General features: G+C 45.9%; 1 protein-coding gene across 1 annotated transcript; it reads right to left on the bottom strand.

Moving 5' to 3' along the window:
* Positions 1-35: 35 nt before the first annotated feature.
* LOC117433294 (DNA topoisomerase 2-alpha-like) lies at positions 36-20,181 on the bottom strand. Its single transcript, XM_059006651.1, has 35 exons — positions 19,950-20,181; positions 18,928-19,074; positions 17,768-17,858; positions 17,605-17,668; positions 16,867-17,012; positions 16,598-16,695; positions 16,024-16,236; positions 15,675-15,848; positions 15,438-15,539; positions 14,686-14,823; positions 14,185-14,323; positions 13,579-13,736; positions 13,104-13,229; positions 12,574-12,684; positions 12,050-12,155; positions 10,952-11,061; positions 10,391-10,483; positions 10,069-10,183; positions 9,832-9,953; positions 9,320-9,468; positions 9,010-9,241; positions 8,461-8,595; positions 6,989-7,189; positions 6,701-6,896; positions 6,322-6,413; positions 5,800-5,937; positions 5,596-5,679; positions 4,868-5,059; positions 4,312-4,453; positions 3,849-3,989; positions 3,031-3,184; positions 2,678-2,763; positions 2,310-2,456; positions 1,759-2,000; positions 36-1,120 (listed from the first exon to the last, which is right to left on the bottom strand). The coding sequence occupies exons 1-35, from the start codon at positions 19,971-19,973 to the stop codon at positions 974-976; spliced, it is 4,755 nt and encodes a 1,584-aa protein (XP_058862634.1). The 5' UTR covers positions 19,974-20,181; the 3' UTR covers positions 36-973.
* Between the last annotated feature and the right edge of the window lie 1,163 nt (positions 20,182-21,344).

The raw sequence follows: 21,344 nt of genomic DNA, 5'->3' as shown, positions 1-21,344 counted from the left end.
CAGTTCAGTTTTTAAAATAGTTTTTATTTTAATACCATCAATGTAAAAAACAACCACGAAAAAAGTTTATTATAAAAAATGCTGAAAAATAGAAATGTCCAGCAAATATGTACATCAGAGAGAGAGAGAGAGAGAGAGAGAGAGAGAGAGAGAGAGAGAGAGAGAGAGAGAGAGAGAGAGAGAGAGAGAGAGACTTCACTGGCTTACCGAAAGGAAACAGCAGGTGCATTCTGCAAACACACAACTCTAGAACAACATACAGCATTGAAATAAGTGCTAACACCGTTTTTTTAAATTCCATTTAAATATAATCGATCCTGCTTGTATTTTACGCTTCAGTTTAGAAGGATATTTAAAAGCACTACCCTCATAGATGAAGAGACAGCCCCGTGCTGCAGGGAAGAGGAACCAATTATCACATTGCAATTGCATCATGTGACCTACCACACGACGTGATTGGGTACTGGGAAGTTTTATTTTTTATCTACAGCATTGTCATTTTATATATAAAATCAAAATTACAACTATAAGAAAGGAAGGGGCAGGAATACCACTACCAGAACCAATAAGCCTTCGGTGTTGACATTCCTAACTTCCTTGTAAATGGCTTTTTCTTTGCCAGAAAAAGTAGAAAACTACACCAAAAATGAACTTTTTTTTTTTTTTTTTTTTTGCATTAAAATTGCAAAGCAGCCCCCAATCCCAGGGTTTATTTTAAGAGCTCCATTGCAAAGCAGTTTGAATCAAATAATTACGTGAGCATATCTGGTTAACAGGATGTTTAACAAACCTGATGAAGTTTTAGGCTACTGAAATCAACAACAATTGCCGACTCATCACAAGGCAGTAAACTTGTTCCAGTAGAAAGGACAGTCCCTCGGCTGTGTGTGTGCAGATCTAGGGTGGACTTGAGATTCTCACAAGGTAATGAACACTGAAGGGTGCTGCACTGGTACCAGTACTGACAGCTTCTTTAAAACCCGAAGTCCGAGTCCGAGGCAGAGGCAAGGTACTGGACCACTTTCTTGGCCCGGCCCGGCTTGCTGCGAGGAGCCACGGTGTCGCTCTCCGAACCAGACTGCAGTTTGAAACTCTCGTCATCAGCGCACGTCTTAGCTTTCTGCAGAGGGGGGTTATATAGTATTAAAAAACAAACACACACTGCAAAATAATCAACAGATAGAGCTGAAGAGTTTCTTTCTTCCACCTTCACATATCACTGTGAAAGCATTTTTTTGGTCGCCGCTTGCTTGAGTTTAATTGAATATTTCTCCAAGTACTCGGATAATGATTTTTACTTGAGCGTAACTCTCACTCGTTCCATAAAGCCAAGGGAACACGAAGTCACAGCAGCTTGAACCCTGGTTCCAGGAGACCTAGTTTAAGGTAACTTTGCTGTATCAAACCCCAAGTCTCCCCTGCAGCGGCCTGAACCCAGTCTCCTGAAATGAAGTTCCAAGCCACAAAGAGGCTCCGTGTTCCCTCAGCTTAAGGAGATAGAAAGTAGAAGCCAGGTGTTTCCGCTAATTCACGCATTAAAACATTTGCTCCAAACCTTTTCTCCTCACTATATCTTGAAATACAAGATTGGGATTTAGAGCCTGCACAACCCGATTATTCGGGTCTCGCTCCCCTCAGGTCGGTGTCGCGTGGGCTAATTTACCATTCAGTGTGAAACTCCTGAAGATACATCACAGACAGACAGTCTCACGACGAATCCAGCCCTGCTAGCTGACACTGCCCTCCATCTCCACTGACCTTATTAGCAGCTGGCTTTCCTTTGATGCGAGACATCAGGTCGCAGCCGGACTCCTCGGACCCGGAGCTCTCCCTCTTGCGTGCTGCTTTGTGTTTCTTGACCGCAGTGCTGGTCACCTTGCTGGGTTTGGGCTCAGAGTCCGAGCTGCTGGAGGGTCCCGCCGCGGCCGTGCTTCTGCTAGTTTTGGGAGCGGGAGCCTTGGGTTTAGTGAGAGCGTCTAGGATGGAAGGCTGCTTGTCATCTACAAGGAAGGGGAAATGCATTGGGGGAGGGAGAGGAAAAAAATAGATGATACTACAGTAGATGCTGGTTATTAACAACCCTAATAAAGAACTTTCGGTTATTAACAACAGGAATCAATCCCATTGACTAATGTTAATGGATTTCGGATATTTCCATGGCTACAGCACGCACACAAATACATTGTGAGAGAGAGAGAGAGAGAGAGAGAGCGAGAGAGAGCGATAGCGAGAGAGAGCGATAGCGAGAGCGAGAGCGAATTATAATAAAATAAACTCAAGTTAAACTAAGAGGCTGTCTCCTCTCTCACCGGAGCCCTTCTTCTTGACGGTGGTGCTGGAGGAGGGCTTCTTTCCGAGGGTCTTCTTTCCAGCAGCTTTCTCTTTCTGTGCCACCGGCTTTGCTGGGGGGGCCGACTGCTTACTCTGCACCGCCTCCCCCTCCTCACTGTCCTGAGCTGCAGAGCACATTGTGAATATACAGGCTCTCACACACACACAGAGCGCAACACAGTGAATATACAGGCTCAAGCACACAGCACAGCTCAGCATAACACAAGACAGTCCATCAATATACAGGCGTGCCAAAACACAAAGGCAGGCAGACAGTGCCACAGGCTAACAGACTGGCTTGCTTAGCAGACAGCACGCTTTCACACGCTTTCCAAACCTCACTTACAGGTCAGGTCCATGCCCTCAGACTTGGGGGCAACCACCTCCTTCAAAGCCTTCTCTTTCGGAGGTTTATGAGATTTCTGCTTCTTCCTGCAAGAAATGAAACGGATGCAAGGCTCCTGTGTCAATGGAAATAAGACCCCCATTGCATAGCACTGCGATCCATTCCTGGTTTTACTGGGTGTTTAATAAGACACACCTGAACTTGTTAGCTATACACTGCGGCTAATCAAGCTCATAGTAAAACCTGGAGGGGGTGACACTGCTCTGCAACAGGAGTCTTATTTCCATCCCTGCAATGGATATTTCTTTCCTGGTTGAGCAGATGAATAATTAAAGAATTAAACTGCGACTCACTTGGGCTCGGGAGCCTGGGGAGCAGTATCGGATTCAGGGGCAGGGCAGACCTCTTCATGATCGGATTCATCATCCTTCCTGCTGCTCTTGGCTTTACCCCAGCCCTCAAAATCATCCTCACTGCTGGAGTCGATGGTGCGTTTCACCTTGGTGGCTGAGCGAGAGAGAGAGCAAGAGGAGAAAAATGCATTATATATATATATTTTTAAAAAAAAACACATTTTTCAAATTGTTGCAAGGCTGCAACACTGGTTTAATTTCTGGGCTCAAGACCGGATTTGTTGACCTAGTCACTAGTTAAGATCAGCATTTTAAGTACACATGCTGATAAATAATAAAGATCTCACAGCACATTATTAGACAATATGCATGTTTTTAGTTGTATTTGAAGGCTTTTGTGCAAACAGTGTAAAGTGTATTTGCAAGCCTTTTGTTATGCGTCTTTTGGGTATGGGGGAAAAAAAACCAAAAGAAAACGCTAACATACTTAGCATGAATATCAGATTCCACTCAATACATACTTTGGATATTGCAACAAGTCGCCAACATTTCTGGGTGTGGTCGCAAATACTTATGGCTTTACAATATTAGATTCCTGTATATAACAAAATGCATGTTTCTAGAGGTTCTTATTTTTGAATAGAACTTCCTCAAAGCATATATTACATTACCATGAATAATAATAATAATAATAATAATAATAATAATAATAATAATAATAATAATAATATGCATGTTTCTATGCGTTTCTTGTTATTGAATTGCCTGGTACAGGAAGGGCTGGCTTTGTGTTTTCAATCCTCCCCTCCCCTCCTCACCTGTGGCTCGGCGCGGCACTCTCTCCCTGGGAGCTGCCTCGCTGTCGCTGGGCTCCGGCTCCGAGGAATCCGACCAGGGGTTCTTCTTCTCCTTCTTCACCGGCTTGAAGGGCAGAGTCATCTGCTTCTTACCCTTCGCACCTGAGAAACAAACAGGGATCGTTTCTTCAGTCTGTTTAATATCATATACAAAGGATTGGAAAGACTCCCTCTGCATACCAGTTAGATCAACTCCTCATTTTATTTGGAGTTTAAAAGCTTATAAATAATTAGAAATCTTCAGAACTAAACCAATAAAAAAAAAAAAAATCAATTAACTTCAAAACCACTAAAACAAAAATAAGTCTGTAGAACACCATATCAATAAAAACAAAAAAATCCTCAGAACTTGAACCAAAAACAGATTATTATTTCAGTACGATGATCCTTTCAGTGATTTATGTGCATCCTCTTGTAAAGTTACCTCCTTGCGCTCCCGTCTCCTTCTGGCTCTTCTTGGTCAGTCTGGTGGCCAGGCTCTCTCCCCTCTCTGGTGAGTTCTGTGCAAGGTTGTCTCCGGCACCAGACTCCTCGAACTCCATCTTCATCACCACCCCGTCCTCCCCCTGACACAAACAAGCAAGCAAGCACACCTGACAACCTGCAAAACCTGCACTCCCATTGCACAGGCTACCTGCAAAACCTGCACTCCCATTGCACAGGCTACCTGCAAAACCTGCACTCCCATTGCACAGGCTACCTGCAAAACCTGCACTCCCATTGCACAGGCTACCTGCAAAACCTGCACCACCATTGCACAGGATACCTGCAAAACCTGCACTCCCACTGTAGATTTTGGGTGAAACTGCCATGTAATACAAGTCTCATTTCCTTCTCTATATATCTATCTATATCTATATGGAATTGGGCTGGGATTCAATTGCACAAGTTCAGAATGCATTGATTCCTCCAAACTCCAATGGGGCAGGGCTCTGTCAAATCTCCCTCTGAATTGGGGAGGGGGGGGACGGGACACTCACCTTGACCCTCTTCTTGACTTTTTTGGAGGCGTCTGCCTTCATGGCGGTGGTGACCCGGGGCACCACCCTGCGGCCCTGGGGGGAGGGCATGGTCTCCTGCTGGATCAGCTTCACCGCTTTGGGCTTGCCCGCCTTCCCCTTCAGCGGCTTGATTCCAGCGGCAACCTCCTCGCGCTCCTTCGCTTCCACGCGCTGCTCACACACGCACACACAGAGACACACACACACACAGAGACACACACACGCACACAGAGACAGACACGCACACAGAGACAGGCACACACACAGAGACAGGCACGCACACAGAGACACACACAGAGACAGACACACACACACACAGAGACAGACACGCACATACACACACACAGACAGAGACACACACAGACAGAGACACACACAGACAGAGACACAGAGACACACACAGAGACACACACACACACACACACACACACACACACAGAGACAGGCACGCACAGAGACAGGCACGCACACAGAGATACACAGAGACATTGCATTTCAGTGTGTGTGTATAATATGCATTCAGTGTGTGTGTGTATAATATGCATTCAGTGTGTGTGTATAATATGCATTCAGAGTGTGTGTGTGTGTGTATAATATGCATTCAGAGTGTGTGTGTATATAATATGCATTCAGAGTGTGTGTGTATAATATGCATTCAGAGTGTGTGTGTATAATATGCATTCAGTGTGTTTTCTTGCACAGTGTACCTCCAGCTCCTCCACGAATGCAGCCAGATCCTCTTTCCATAGGTCCATGGGGCTCTTCCTCTTCAGGGTGCTCAGCTCAGTCATCTACACAGAGACAACAAAGGAACACGGGTTCAACAGCAATACAGTGGGGTACTGCAGCCTGCTCTACCCCGGAGCGAGTTTTTACCATGCACACACTAACACACGCACTGACACACACACCTTGGCGTCTCTCTGTTTGCACAGCTCCTCTTTCTTCTCCTTGGTCAGGTACCACAGGGGCATGTTGAGAAGGTAGTTATAATCCGGCCCCGAGGCCAAGGGCTCGTCTCCTTCCTCTCCCTCCTCCTCCTGAACACTCTGAGAGAGAGAGAGAGAGAGAGAGAGAGAGAGAGAGAGAGAGAGAGAGAGAGAGAGAGAGATGGTCAGAGCAACAGACAGGCAGACATTCTGAAGTGTTAATCTGACCCACAATTTCAAATCAAAAAGGTTACTAAAGTTTTCTTTTGTATTTATAAACCAGGGATGGAAATAAGAGACTCCTGTTGCAAAGCAGTTTGATCTGTTCCTGGTTTTACTAGGAGTTTAATACGACAGTCTTATTTCTCTTATTAGTCTCTATTAGTCTGTGTGTGTCTGTGTGTGAGTGAGTGAGTGAGTGTGTGTGTGTGTGAGTGAGAGTGAGAGTGAGTGTGAGAGTGTGTGAGATTGAGTGTGCCTGTGTGCGAGTGAGGGGGGTCCCACCTTCTCCTGCGCCTCTTTCCAGGCCTTCACCGGGTCAGAGTCGTATCCCATTTCCTGCAGCATCCGGATCAGCTCCTTCTTCGGCTTGTTCTCTGCAGAGACGCGGGATGGAATTTCACATGGGGGATATTTCAGCTTCCCTCACTCTTTGACCCCACATTAGTAACAATAAATAAATAGAATCCGCACGCACCCCTCCACCTCCCAACCGAAACCTAGCTGCTCAGAAACTTATCCAGCAACTTCAAATAACACGGCGAAAAAATTCCCTCCACTATAAAATGCAAAACGCTCAATGGTAGCAGTTCTTAAACTTCTTACATAATACACACAGTGCACCCTCCCCCTCTCTTCCTCCCCTCTCCTCTCCCCTCCTCACCAATGACCAGGGTGCCCTCGATCTTCTCCAGTATGAAGCGTGCCTGGTTGGTGAGCTTGGCGTTCTCCGCTCCCAGCATGCCGAGCAGCCAGCCCTTGCGCAGGTCGTAGTATTTCACCCTCAGATCGAAGAACTCCTTCAGGATGTCCTGCACCGTCTCGTACTTCTTCATGCAGCCCACGTGGTCAAACATCACCTGGGGGACAGCGGGAATTAGAGGCAGGATTTGCATGCACATACACATAGATTCGGGAATGCACGTATTTTGATGTATCTATTAGTTTGTACCATGGAGTTGCAGGTGAGAGGGGTCTGCAGCTTGAAGACCTTGTGCAGTCCGGCAGCCTCGGCCTCCGCCAGCTTCTCCTCTGCCATCTTGACCACGAAGCGGACCGTGGTGTCGGTGTGGTACTCTCTGTAGTCTGTGATGAGGGGCTGGGTCTTCTCTGTGCCGTTCAGCATGGGCTCTAGAACCTGCTCCTTGTAGGTCTTCATCGAGACAGACAAGAGGGGCAGGTCAGGGAAGGGAGGGAGACTCCCGTTGCATAGCAGTGTCACCCATTCCAGGCTTTACTACCAGCTTGATTAGCCACAGTGTGTCTAGGTAACAAGCTCAGGCGAGTTTTAAACTCACACAGACAAGTGTAAAAACTAGGTGTAGGGTTTTATGTAGGGTGTCATTATTATTATTAACAACAACAACAACAACAACATTGTGTGCAGTTTGGAAATAAGACTCATAGTAAAACCAGGAGTGGATCAACCTGCTATGCAACTGGAGTCTTATTTCCGTCCCTGAACACACACACAAGCAAGCAGCAACTTCAAACACTCCATCACAACCACAGGTGTTGATTAAAATGCCTTGTGTAGGATGTCTTAATATTATTATTATTGTAAGAGATCTTGTGCAGTTCCAACAAGGTTCACCCGGCACACAGCGTATTAACTTGCAACGTATTCAAGAAAGACTAAACCGTGGTTTTTTTTCCGAGCTATGCTGAGTGTGTGATGTCTACACACACGACTGTAATTTAAAACAGAGTTCACCCATTATCAGAAACACGCACGTGAAATATGCAATATCTTTAGGGTTGCATGTTTCCTTTTGCATGCATTCTTGCTGCAGTAACACACAGATCAATTACTACTCCCCCCCCCCCCCCCCCCCAATGGATTTCATGGATTTTTCCTTTTGTTTACAGGTATATTGGTAGATGCTAGGATACGCACTTTCAGCCTCTACATTCGCGTTGGCTAATCCCCATGTAATAGGAGTAGAGTTGCTTCGCTGGTGAGTCGAGGCATTTTTTTGGAATTAAAAAAAAGTGACAATAACACAGCATATACCTTTCATGTTATGCATAATAATTTCAAAAGAAAGCCAATATTAAATCTAGCCATTACCTTCTTTTGGATTATATGCCAATAGTATATAAAAAGATACATTTAGTTTAAATTAGACGGGATTTGTGAGATTAATTCAAAATGTTTTGCTTTGGACAGAACATGTTCACAGTAATGAACAACCATAGTTCAGATAGAAATGACTTCTGTTAAAACAGTATTTTTTATTATTATTACAATGTTAAAGAAACATTGCATTCATAAGTAATTAGGCTGACGATTGAACCACTATTTAACAGCCATGTTTTTATTTATTTATGTTTTTGGCTTTATGTATTGGAAGCCCCGTAGAGAGAACCCGTTCAGCGTGCGTGGCCGTGTGTGTGCGTGCCACACTCTCGCTTGCTCCTCACCTGAGTCCACGTCTTGGCTGGCAGCTCTGAGATTTCAATGCTGGTGGAGTCCAGCACAGAGATTTCTCCGCTGATGAGGTATTGATTGGGGCCCAGCTCCTGCACGGTACCCTTGAATGTCTTGTAGCTGGGGAGCTTTGAAACAAAGAAAGAGATTTAAAAAAAAAAAAAAAAAAAAAAAAAAGAGAATTATTGTGAGACAGGTGATGGAAACCCAATGGTCCCAGCGCTCCACGTTACCTGTGTTCCAGCAAACATTAAGGACCCTGGAAATCACTCAATTTATTACAGTTATTACAATGTATAATGTGATATCCTGTAACAATTGTAAGTCGCCCTGGATAAGGTCGTCTGCTAAGAAATAAATAATAATAATCACTTTGTAAATCCTTTAGGAAGCTTTTGGCTATACAACAAATACAATTAAACCACACGTTACACCAAGTTTACAATGCAGGACGGTGTGTGTGTGCGTGCGCTCCAAACTAACACACGTAACGTGCGAATGCCGGTACCTCGTTTCACCCCTCTCTGCCCGCGGTGACTCACCATGGGCAGAGGCTCCTCCCCCTCTAGCATGCGCCTCATGTTGTTGATGACCTCGCGCACGTCGAAGTGGGGGATGCGGCATGCCCAGCCCGTGCCGATGCCCTCTGCCCCGTTGAGCAGCACGGTGGGGATGATGGGCACGTACCACTCCGGCTCCACCTTCTGGTTGTCGTCGTACGTGTTCTTCAGCAGATTGTCATCGACGGCAGGGAAAAGCAGCCTGGCCAGGGGGCTGGGGGAGCAGAGCAGAGGGGTCAGGAACTGTACATACACCACACAACAGCAGACATGGAGCTTTGGGCTGACTGACCTGAGCATGGTGAAGATGTATCGGGGGCTGGCCGCGTCTTTGCCCCCGTGCAGCCGCGTGCCAAACTGCCCCACAGGCTGCAGCAGGTTCAAGTTGTTGCTGCCAATGAAGTTCTGAGCCAAGTTAATGATGGTCATCATGAGAGACACCTGAGGGGGGGGAGAAACGAGCCTGCGAATGAAACTAGCCAAGCAGAGATGGCAGTAAGCATAGCAGTGTCACCCACTCCAGGTTTTACTAGGAGCTTGATTAGAGTGTGTACAGGTAACAAGCTCAGGTGTGTCTTAAACTTATAGTAAAACTAGGAATGGATCACACTTAAGAAATGGGAGCCTTATTTCCATTCCTCTTAGCACTGAAAACACTAAACAATGCAATGATGAAATACATCTCACTTCCACCCAACACAATGAAAAAACATACAAATACAAAAAGCAACATCCACCAAGATGCAGCATCCCTGGTGGGAGCGTGGCAGGGGTTCGATACCCTCGAATCACAGGCCCGCGTACCTCGCCGTGGTGATAGGCAGACATCTCGGCAACAGAACCAGCCAGCTGGGCCACTTTCACCTCCCGCTTGTCATTTCTCTTGAAGCAGGTGAACAGAACTTTCCTCTGGCCCGGTTTCAATCCTGGCCAGGGGGGGGGGGGGGGGGTAGATTAAAAATAAATTAAAATAATAAATGAAATATAGGGGTGTGAAAAGCATTCTAAAATAAAAATACAAGAGCGATGAGGCTTTGTTACCGTCCACCACTGAAGGGATGGAGCGCTCGTTGTCGGAGTTGGAGAACAGAACCAGCTCCTTGTTAATAAAGTCGTTGTAGGTCAGATGTTTGGTGGACTGGCCGTACAGAAAATCCTGCCGGAGAAACAGAGAGAGCAGGTAAACTCCTCGGCTCTCACTTACCGCGTGTAGTTGTGTATGCTGCTTTAGCGGAGTTGTAATCATAATTTGAATTACTGCAGCTTAATTGTAATTAATTGTATCTGAGCAAACGATGCTGCTGTAATTGGAATGCGGCCAGGCTCGGTTCAGGGGGTCCCTGTTTGATTTGTTTCTCCTCACCTCCGGCAGCCCGTGCAGTCTTCTCTGTCTCCTTCCTTCCATGAAGTTGGTCAGCCACTCCTTCCTGTCGTCTACCATCTTCTTGCTAAAGGCCTGAACGAAAGCAAACCAACACGCACACTTCAGAATAGCACAGGGGCACCCTTATGAAAAAAGTGACATTTGCACAGTATTTATCGCCTTGCTTTTCCCATGGTTACACTATGCATTTACCATATTTTTATTTATTTTTATAAATATTCTTTACCAGACCTCTCTGTGCTTTACCAGACCTCTCTGTGCTTTACAATGCTTCCCTATGCTTTACCAGACCTCTCTGTGCTTTACAATGCTTCCCTATGCTTTACCAGACCTCTCTGTGCTTTACAATGCTTCCCTATGCTTTACCATCCCTCTCTGTGCTTTACAATGCTTCCCTATGCTTTACCAGACCTCTCTGTGCTTTACAATGCTTCCCTATGCTTTACCATCCCTCTCTGTGCTTCACAATGCTTTACCAGACCTCTCTGTGCTTTACAATGCTTCCCTGATTCAGGGCTCCGATTCAGTGCAGATCCTCACCAGGGCAATCGCAGCATCATCCTCAGGGCCGGCGTATCTGAAGGCGATTCGATGCCTTTCCATGTCAGCAAAGTATTCCTTTGCCTCTTTAGATGTGCTCGTGCCCAGACCTGCAGGGCACAGGACAGGAGAGGAAGGGTAGCCGGGAGTCAGGGGAAACGTGTGTGTGTGTGTGTGCGCGCGTGCTCGTGCGTGTCTAAACACACGCTACCCCTTCATAATACTGTAGTCGGGAGACATGGTTACAGGACCCTGCTATTTGAATTCTGCTTCACAAGGAGTTTGAAGGTGCCGGTGGAATGGCATTAGTGAGGAAACGGCAGCCCACTATAATCGACTCTGCAGTATAACGGAGGGTCACAGCATGTAAACACACAGACATGGCCAGATGTCTCGGACTAACACAAGAGGTCTGCATTTATAATATACACACACACACACACATATATATATATATATATATATATATATATTTATATATTTAAAATTAATCTATTATAATCTTTAACTAAATAAAAACACACCGATATCGATCTGACGTGTCATTGTATCCCACACTGCAGTGTTTCAGATGGAAATGCACTTCACTGATTTAAATGATTCCTTTTTAAAACTATACATTATATACATATAAAAAAAAAATCATCATGATAGTACAAGCGGATTATCACCCTACTCAAGTTCCGGGACTGCCAGTAACTTGTGCAGCGGGTGTTATCAGCTTGTATATATGTTATACTGTAAAGAACATGAATGAAGAGATTGAAGGTCTTTATCTCACAGAGCAGGAGAATCTAAAGACAATGCAACACGTTATTTCGAAGCTGCCTTGATGTTGCACCTTCAAAAAGCACTACACTTCACATAGAAGTGCAGTTTTACTGTTGTTTTCTGTTAAGCGCCTTGAGATGGCTGAGCCATGAAAAGCGCTGTAAAAATAAAAATTGGATTTGATATTGTGCTGTGAAAGTTTTAACAGTGCTACACAAAGTGCAAAGCGACAAACACAGACACAGTTCATTGCACTGAAGTCTTGAATCGTATTGAAAGGGCTGCTTACTTGGCTGGCCGCGCTACCACACAGGGTTCACAACAAACCTTTGTAGTACTTTATTTTCCAGGCTTTGGTGCTCTCCTGGCGGGTTTTCCACTCCTCGAACTCCGGGATGCTGTAGAACGGAATCTCCTGCTTTTGTTTGGAAGCCTGCAAAAAAAAAAAAAATAATAATAATAATAATAATAATAATAATAATAAATAAAAATCAGAAGATTAAATGGCTCATGTAAATGTTTAGAAGATACTGCCATAAACAACGTCTCAACCGAAAGACGGAGCACAAGGAGGTTCAGTGACTTGCTAAGGGTCACACAGCGAGTCTGTGAGTGAGCCAGGATTTGAACCGGGGACCTCTTGGTTACAAGCCCTTTTCTTTAACCACTGGACCGCCCTGCCTCTTCAGAGTACAATATTCGTAAAGAGAAAGCTGAATTCAGGGATTACTGTCCTGAGCGCCTGCTCTGCATCGGTGTAATTTGGAACAGAGCAATGGACCCCTTCCATCTGACCAGTCACACTAGGAACCAGGTGAGCGCCGACGGTCCCAATGTCCCCACCTCCTCACCTTGATGATGGGGGTGATGAACTCCTCCAGGAAGTTGTGGCGCAGCAGAGACGGCCAGTTATGATGGATGAAGTTAATCAGCAGCCCCTTAATATGAGAGCCATCCTGATCCTGAGAGAGAGAGAGAGAGAGAGTGAGAGCGGAGAGAGGAGAGAGAGAGAAAAAGAGAGGAGAGCGCGAGAGAGTGAGGAGAGAGACAGAGAGAGAGATTATTTATTATTATTATTGATTATGATTATTATTACTACTACTATTATTATTATTATTATTATTATTCCGCTTGAAGAATGTGTCATGATTCATATATATCGTTTATATCGTGATAAGAGCAAACACACAAGCATACAGCTCATTCTAGTTCACCAAGTAGTACTTGAATGAACAGAAGTGTGTTTTATAGTTGAATATGAATACACATTCTCCCCAACTCGTGTGTCTTTGAACAACCCATGAGGACCCCCGTGATACACCTCGTCTGGAGACAGCGTCTCTCCATCGCGTGGGGCCGCAGCCTGGTCTGTGCTGCTCACCTGATCTGTCATGATCATGATCTTCCCATAGCGCAGTGTTTTCAGGGAGTCCGGCTCAGCGTAATTCTTCTTGTACTGCAGACCCATGATCTTGATGATGTTGTTGATCTCAGTGTTTTCCATAATCTGCAGAGAATTATATAACATTACACAACAAAGACAACTATAAAACTCATAACATTATTATTATTATGATTATTATTATTATTCTAAAGGGAAGAGTTAAGTTTCATGCAGCTAACGCTGGTGTAAGTTAAAAGCTAATGAAATAGTTTAGTACAGAGAACTCAGTGCTGTACTGAGGATCTGAGAGCCAGCTAATTCAATTCAGTCTAGTATAGAGAACTCAGTGCTGTACTGGGGATCTGAGAGCCAGCTAATTCAATATAGTCTAGTGTAGAGAACTCAGTGCTGTACTGGGGATCTGAGAGCCAGCTAATTCAATACAGTGTTGGTTGGTGGATTTCAGGCCCACCTGCTTGTGGGTGGCCTCCCGCACGTTCAGCATCTTGCCCCGCAGAGGGAACACCCCGTAGCGGTCTCTCCCCACCACCCCGAGGCCGGACACAGCCAGGGTCTTGGCCGAGTCTCCCTCGGTGAGGATGAGGGTGCAGCCACTGGAGTTCTTCCCTCCTGCACAGAAACAAAGTGTCAGGGGTTTATCAAGTGTAAAAAAATAATAAGAAATCAAAAAGAACACAGGCTGCAAACTTCTCTATGGACAGCTCAAACATCAAAGTGTTAATGCATGGCAAAAAAATATATATATTTCAGTAAATTCAAATTGATACAAAAGTATTAAATACGCTATTAGAATATGATATACTGTATATAAATTTATTGAATTGGTTATCAGGGGGTGGAGCTAATCAGGAGCCATAGCAACACCACCATGTTTTTTGTCTTGTGCCCTCATTATAAAAGGGGTGCACTGTATATTTCACGTCTAATGTATACAATGTACTGTAGATACATCACAGACATAAAACCCTACAGAATTACAATTTCCTTCAGAGGATCTGATTTTAAAAAGGAATTGAAAACCGTGAATCGACCCCCCAACCCTGGCGGGGATCCCTACCTGCGTCGTTGGCGTCGTCCAGTTTGGGGACCCCCTTGATTTTGGTGTGCTTCACAGATGAACACTTCTTATTGAGCTGTGACTGAGCTTTGAACCTCACCCAGTTCATCACACTCTCCACGATGCCACACGCGTTTGCCTGAGCACACGAGAAAATTAAATATTAAAACTTCAACATCAGTGTAGTACAGAGAACTCTGTGCTGTGGATCTGAGAGCCAGCTAATTCAATACAGTCTAGTATAGAGAACTCAGCTGTGAAATGAATTGATATTACTGTGTGGTGCAGACGGCTGCCCTATTTAACAGCACATGCTAATCTGGAGGATGCAGGACATTGCCCGCGATGCTGGTCTCACGAGACGCACTGGTATGTTTATTATTATTTGGTTAGCTGGGTGACCAAGCTCCCTCCCTGCCTCCCACCCTCCCAGCTCCCTCCCTCGCCCCCTGCCAGCTCCCTCGCCCCTCCCCCTGCCTCCTCCCTCGCCCCCTGCCTCACCGCCTTGATGAACTTGTCGCTCATGGCACAGCTGGAGCCGAAGCTCTTGTGCTGCAGGGTCATGTTCTCCTTGGTCTGGGAGTCGAAGGTCGGGTTCTCAATCAGGCTGTTCACAAACACCCACATGTGGTTCTTAACCTGGCAGGAGGGGAGAGAAAAAAAAAAAAAACTACCAGCATGAGCCCGAGCACAGCCTTGTCCTAACAGCCCTGCGTGTGCTGGGAGCAGCCTCCTAGTCTCCGATGCAAGGTGGAACTCACAGCCAGTCTGCCAGCTTTACTGTCCCGGTTTATTTAGAAATGCAGATGTATATGTATAGATCTATCTATATTGCTGGTCTTCAGTAGATGATATTTACAGTGGTAGGTGTTTAGTGTGCAGTGTAAGGCTCTATTTTTTACCCATTAAGTACCCAATTACATTTTCTTTGAAAAATAAAAATCAGAACACAAGCTGTATTTAAGTGATTCGATACGTCACATTTTGACTTATATCGTAACAGCCTAGTTAGAGAAAACTTAAGACAGGTAGATGCCAGTTAAACGCTCCAAAAAAAAAAAAAAAAAACGACAGGTAGCCTGTCCTCCAATAAGGACAACGACACCTTAATGGGTTTAAAATCGACAATACACAGTGATATCTATGCAGCGATAACACTTATTACCCCCACAGTGCACCCCCACCAATGGACCCCTCCCTGTGCACCCCCCCTCCAATGCACCCCCCCCCCAGTGCACCCCTCTGCTCCGTACCTGAAAGGGTTTGACGACCACGCCAGCTTTGTTTTTCCTCTTCACCACGTCGATGAGTTTCGTGACGATCTGGTCGGCCACATAGTCCACGTGCCTCCCGCCCTGTCAGAGAGGAGGAGGAGGCGGCGGGTCACAGCGAGCACGATGACCTGACTACACATCGTACAGGACAAGCCCGCCCGCCCGCCAGGACCGTCACATCGTGCATCGCGACAGCCCGGGCAGTGCCTGCAGTACCTTGGTGGTGGCGATGCTGTTGACGAAGCTGATTTGCTGAAAGCCCTTCTCGCTCATGGTCAGGCACACCTCCCAGCGATCGCTCACCGCCTCGTGGACCACCTTCAGGGGGGACCCTGTCTCGTCCAGCTTGTCCTTCAAGTACAGGTCCACGTAGCTGCGGAACCCCGAAATCTAGAACACACGGAACCTGTTAGGACCTCCCCTCCCCAATATCGATGTGATACAGCAATCTTATTTTTTTGGTTCAGTGGGACGCTAGCTGATCGGGTTGCAAGTTTCAATCTGAGGGTTTAATAAACTCACACTCACACACACACACACACACACCAGCAGGCTCGTAACTCACAGGCAGCCTCTTCCCGTTCAGGAACACTTTGACCCCCTGGGACACTCCTGCGATGTCGTAGGCTCTCCTGGACATGAGCGCCACGATGTCCCGGTCCAGAGTCTCCATCTTGAATTTGGGCAGGTCGGGCTGGAAGGTGATGCAGGTGAAGTCCTCGCCCTCGAAGGGGCGAATCTTCGACTCCCCAACTCGAGCCATGTTCTCGTACCAGCTCTGCAACACAAGCAATCAGGCAGCAGTGTGGAGTAGAGGTCAGGGCTCTGGACTCTTGACCGGAGGGTCGTGGGTTCAATCCCAGGTGGAGGACACTGCTGCTGTACCCTTGAGCAAGGTACTTTGCCTAGATTGCTCCAGTAAAAACCCAACTGTATAAATGGGTAATTGTATGTAAAAATAATGTGATATCTTGTAACAATTGTAAGTCTACCTGGATAAGGGTGTCGGCTAAGAAATAAATAATAATAATAAAATAATAATTGATCCATTGCATTGTTTTTTGGAAGCGATGCAAGGGGAGTCTCGTTTCGTTTCCCATCCCTGCACCCTCTGTTTAGAAGCAGCAGCGGGTTCCCACCTGTTTGAAAGTCTTCTTGAATTCCCGGCAGGCCGTCTCCACGGTGAACTTGGTGCTGAAGATGTTACACAGCTTGGCACCGTAACCGTTTCTCCCGCCTGGGAGAGGGAGAGGGAGAGCGCTTACGAGTAAGAAGACCAGGCACATTACAGTTTAATTCTGTCAGCTCAGATGAAACACACATAATCAATTTAAACCCTACCCAAATATTTTTCATGCATATTGTTTCTCACATCTATTGCAACAAACAAACAGGGGCTCTCCCTCACCAGTGACTTTCTTCTGCTCATCATCGTAGTTGCTGGATGTTAAAAGCTGTCCGAAGATGAGCGCAGGAACAAACACCTTCTCAACCTTGTGCTCCACCACCGGGATTCCCTTCCCATTGTTCCACACGCTGATGGTGGTGTTCTCCCTGCGGACAGGGAAAGAGGGAGGGGGAAACCAGTGAACCAGTGTGCGCACGCACACGCACTGATACTGACACACACACCCCCGCACACCCCCACGCACAGACACACCCGCACACCTCCACACACACGCGCAGACACTGATACTGACACACACACACACACCGATACTGACACACACACACCCGCACACCCCCACGCACAGACACACCCGCACACCTCCACACACACGTGCAGACACTGATACTGACACACACACTGATACTGACAGACACACACACGCACTGATACTGACACACACACAAACAAATACACCCATACACCGACACACCCACCCACAAACACCAGAGTCTGTATAATCACAGAATAATAACCGTACAGTAACCACAGGGTTCAAATCAAGACTATAGCCAAATGCATTGTGAACCACCTACAGGAGGGAAGGGCTGTGTGAGAGAAGCTCAGTGAGGATTGGTTAGCCAAGCGGTCTTTCGTTAACATTTCAAACACGCAGTGGCCTTAGTCTACAGGTTCATTTATTCCATTCTTCAATATTTCTTCGGAGTTTCTGAAGCGGCGGGTGAACAGGACACTCACGGGTCGATGTTGATTTTGATGCTGGACATGGTTTTATCCCTCTGCTTGTTATCAGCGGCGTTCACTGAGAAAAAAAACAAAAAAAGAAAGAAACATTTAACACACCAGTCCAGGAAAAACAAACTTAAACACCACGAACTGCAAATACAATTCGCAAACTCACCGAGGATTTCGTCAAAGATTTTGTACAAGCCAGGAACGTAGGTGACGTCTCTGCAGTTCATGCCCAGCTCCTCATCAAACACCCACATTTGCTGGACAGAGGGAACACCGCACCGAAAAAAATAATCTTTTACTTGCTTCACCTTTACATTGTTAAAATACATCACTACAACAATGCATCTTCAATACATTTAACACGATTAAACGTTTAAGAAAATGAGAGTTTCCAACACCCTGCACACACACAGAGGGAGGCAGGCACACACAGAGAGGGAGGCAGGCACACACAGAGAGGGAGGCAGACAGGTGTTGCACAGCAATGTCACTCAGTCCAGGTTTTAATACCAGCTTGATTAGCTACAGTGTGTATAGGTAACAAGCTCAGGTGTGCCTCAAACTCATAGCATTGGATTGGATTCATGGATTCATGGACTCATGGATTGAACTGCTCTGCAACGAGAGTCTCATTCCCATCCCTGCCCAGTGTGAAATCAGTTTCGTAACATGCTGGCAAAGACAGGCACAGGCAGGCACACAGAGGCAGGCGGGCACACAGAGACAGGCAGACAGACAGAGACAGGCAGACAGACAGACACAGGCAGACAGACAGAGACAGGCAGGCACACACACAGACAGACAGAGACAGGCACACAGAGGCAGGCACACACAGAGGCAGACACACAGAGGCAGGCAGGCAGGCAGGCACACACACAGACAGAGACACAGACAGACAGAGGCAGGCAGGCAGGCACAAACACAGACAGGCACAGAGGCAGGCAGGCACACACACAGAGACAGACAGACAGAGGCAGGTAGGCAGGCACAAACACAGACAGGCACAGAGGCAGGCAGGCACACACACAGAGGCAGACAGACAGAGGCAGGCAGGCAGGCACAAACACAGACAGGCACAGAGGCAGGCAGGCACACACACAGAGGCAGGCAAGCACACACAGACAGACAGAGACAGTCACATAGAGGCAGGCACACACACAGAGGCAGGCAGGCACACACAGACAGACAGACAGAGACAGGCACATAGAAGCAGGCAGGCACACACACAGAGACAGAGACAGGCAGCCACACACAGACAGACAGAGACAGGCACACAGAGGCAGGCAGGCACACACACAGAGGCAGGCAGACAGTTGTCACGCTCACCTGTGTCACTTGCTCCACTGACCCGATGTAGGTGTCGGGACGGAGCAGGATGTGCTCCAGCTGGGTCTTCTTCTGATAGATCCTTTCCACCGAGAGCCGCTTCCCATCCTTCTTCACCTTCTGCATCGCCTTGTTCTCAAACAACGCCTGCCGAGGAAAACAGCCAGTCGCATTTGCTGAGTGTACTTATTTATTTTTAATTCAACGTACAGTACTTTTAGACTGTACTACGTCTGTGCCAATTCTGAAATGAAATATAACGACATTCAAACGCCACACGGTGTCGGTCAACAACAGAAATGTGTAAACCGTTACAATACAGTAATGTACGCGCAAAACTGGTCAGTGCGCCCACCCAACGAAAAGTGTAATGTGTTTACTGTTTTGAATACTTTCCAAAACTTCAATATAATCCGACTATTATTAAAAGGATACTCCCAGGCCTAATGTATATATTACAACAAATGAAAAACATTATAATGCCGACAGAACTTTATTACTGAGATAGAAAGTGATTCAATCTCTGCCGCTTAAAATAAGCAAAGTCCCCCGCCAGACAGAAGCTGGTACGTTACTTCACGTAATTACGGCAGCTGTTGAATTCACCACGAATGTAAGCGGAAAGTCCTTTTTCATTAGTTTTTTATTTATCTATTTATTTATTAAATATACTTACGCAACCGCGGGAAATAAAAGACGGTCTATGAAAGATAAAAACTTACGGGTAAATTAAAATTCTGAGGTAAACGACAGTCGACGCGTTAGCGTACAACCTGAATTATTATTTAAAAGAAAATGCTGGAAATGAAATACAGGAGACTCGGTTTAAAATATTGCTCCCTATTAAAAAATAAAAATCTAAAATTTTACCTATATAATTATTTCAATGATGGGGGGGGGGGGGGGGGCAATTTTACTGTGTGAATTTCTAATCATGTCAAAAACATATTTGACATTGGGAACAGTATTTTGAGTTCCGACATTCATTAAACATTAAAACACGCTCCTTACGCTTTTCTTACCTGCAGTGGTTCGCCGGCGGACATTTTTGTATATTTATTAAACGCCTCAAAATATACTAACGAACTCGACTTGAAAACTACAGTGACAATTAACTGGCGGGGCTACGTCGATTAAATAGTTAACTAAGTATTAGTAATTGTGTCTGAAATCTCAACTCCCTGCTCAGAGCACGGCAACTCCGACCGCCTGCTCACAATCAAATCACAACGCCGTTTAACTGTTTCAAAATTTAAAAACTTCTGCACGACCCGCTCGGAACCAGCGACCAATCACAGGCTTAGGAGGGCGACTCTCTACCTGGAGTGGCCAATCAGCGTGGAAGTTACATTAACCTGCATTGTCCTTCAACCAATCACATACCTCCGAGTATGCAAAAGCAATATGGGCTTGAATATGTTGTAAGAAAAGGATTTCTATTATTTCAATTAGAGATCACTGCCTGACACTGATGTGTGTTTTTTAGCTCTCGTTCTCTATTTATATTGACTAGATTTAATTTAATCATATCACAAATATATTTCAATGTAAAACTAATCCCCATTCTCTCTCTCTCTCTCTCTCTCTCTCTCTCTCTCTCTCTCTCTCTCTCTCTCTCTCTCTCTCTCTCTCTCTCTCTCTCTCTCTCTCTCTCTCTCTCTCTTCCCTCCTTCCCCCCTCCCTATTCTCTCTCACTCTCCCCCTCTCACTCTCCCCATTCTCTCCACCGGAGTGATACTGTTTAAATGTATTTATTATGTGACCAGAAAATATTCAGAAATACTACCCTTAGACAAAAAAAAAGAAACATTCCTTTACAATATACTATTTAGCATTGCAGTGCCACTGTCTGTCTGTGTGTCTGTCTGTGTGTCTCGTCTCTAAACAACAAAGTCAGCTGTCATTTCTCAATGGAGGCTATGTCCTCAATGAAGGTCGCTGACAGGCTGCCGAGGTTAAAAATAGTCTCTCGGAGCTGCACGCTTTATCAACAGAGTCTAAAAATAACAGCAAACAAACCTGTCGGTGTTGCTGTAGATTTAAAATTCAGAGCCGTGTGACGCCCCCGTGGAGCCCCTGCACACTGCTGAGTCAACACAAGAACACTTTACTGAGAGAGGAATTCAGTCATATAGAGTGCATTGGATATAGCCAGACACTGATGTGATACAGCCCTCTGAAATGACACTGATGTGATACAGCCCTCTGAAATGACACTGATGTGATACAGCCCTCTGAAATGACACTGATGTGATACAGCCCTCTGAAATGACACTGATGTGATACAGCCCTCTGAAATGACACTGATGTGATACAGCCCTCTGAAATGACACTGATGTGATACAGCCCTCTGAAATGACACTGATGTGATACAGCCCTCTGAAATGACACTGATGTGATACAGCCCTCTGAAATGC

This window comes from Acipenser ruthenus, chromosome 33 (assembly GCF_902713425.1).
Source record: "Acipenser ruthenus chromosome 33, fAciRut3.2 maternal haplotype, whole genome shotgun sequence".
Taxonomy (NCBI): Eukaryota; Metazoa; Chordata; class Actinopteri; order Acipenseriformes; family Acipenseridae; genus Acipenser; species Acipenser ruthenus.
Note: the sequence above shows the minus strand (reverse complement) of the source record. Positions and strands in the feature narration are given on the sequence as shown.

Bases quoted from the DNA above. Each gene is read 5' to 3' on its own strand.
- LOC117433294 (XM_059006651.1), bottom strand. From the start codon at position 19,973: ATGTCCGCCGGCGAACCACTGCAG. The intron at 16,696-16,866 runs GTGAGGGAGAGC...TCCCTCTCCCAG, and splicing joins TGAGCAGAAGAAAGTCACTG to GCGGGAGAAACGGTTACGGT. The intron at 2,764-3,030 runs GTGAGTCGCAGT...CATTTCTTGCAG, and splicing joins CCCCAGGCTCCCGAGCCCAA to GAAGAAGCAGAAATCTCATA.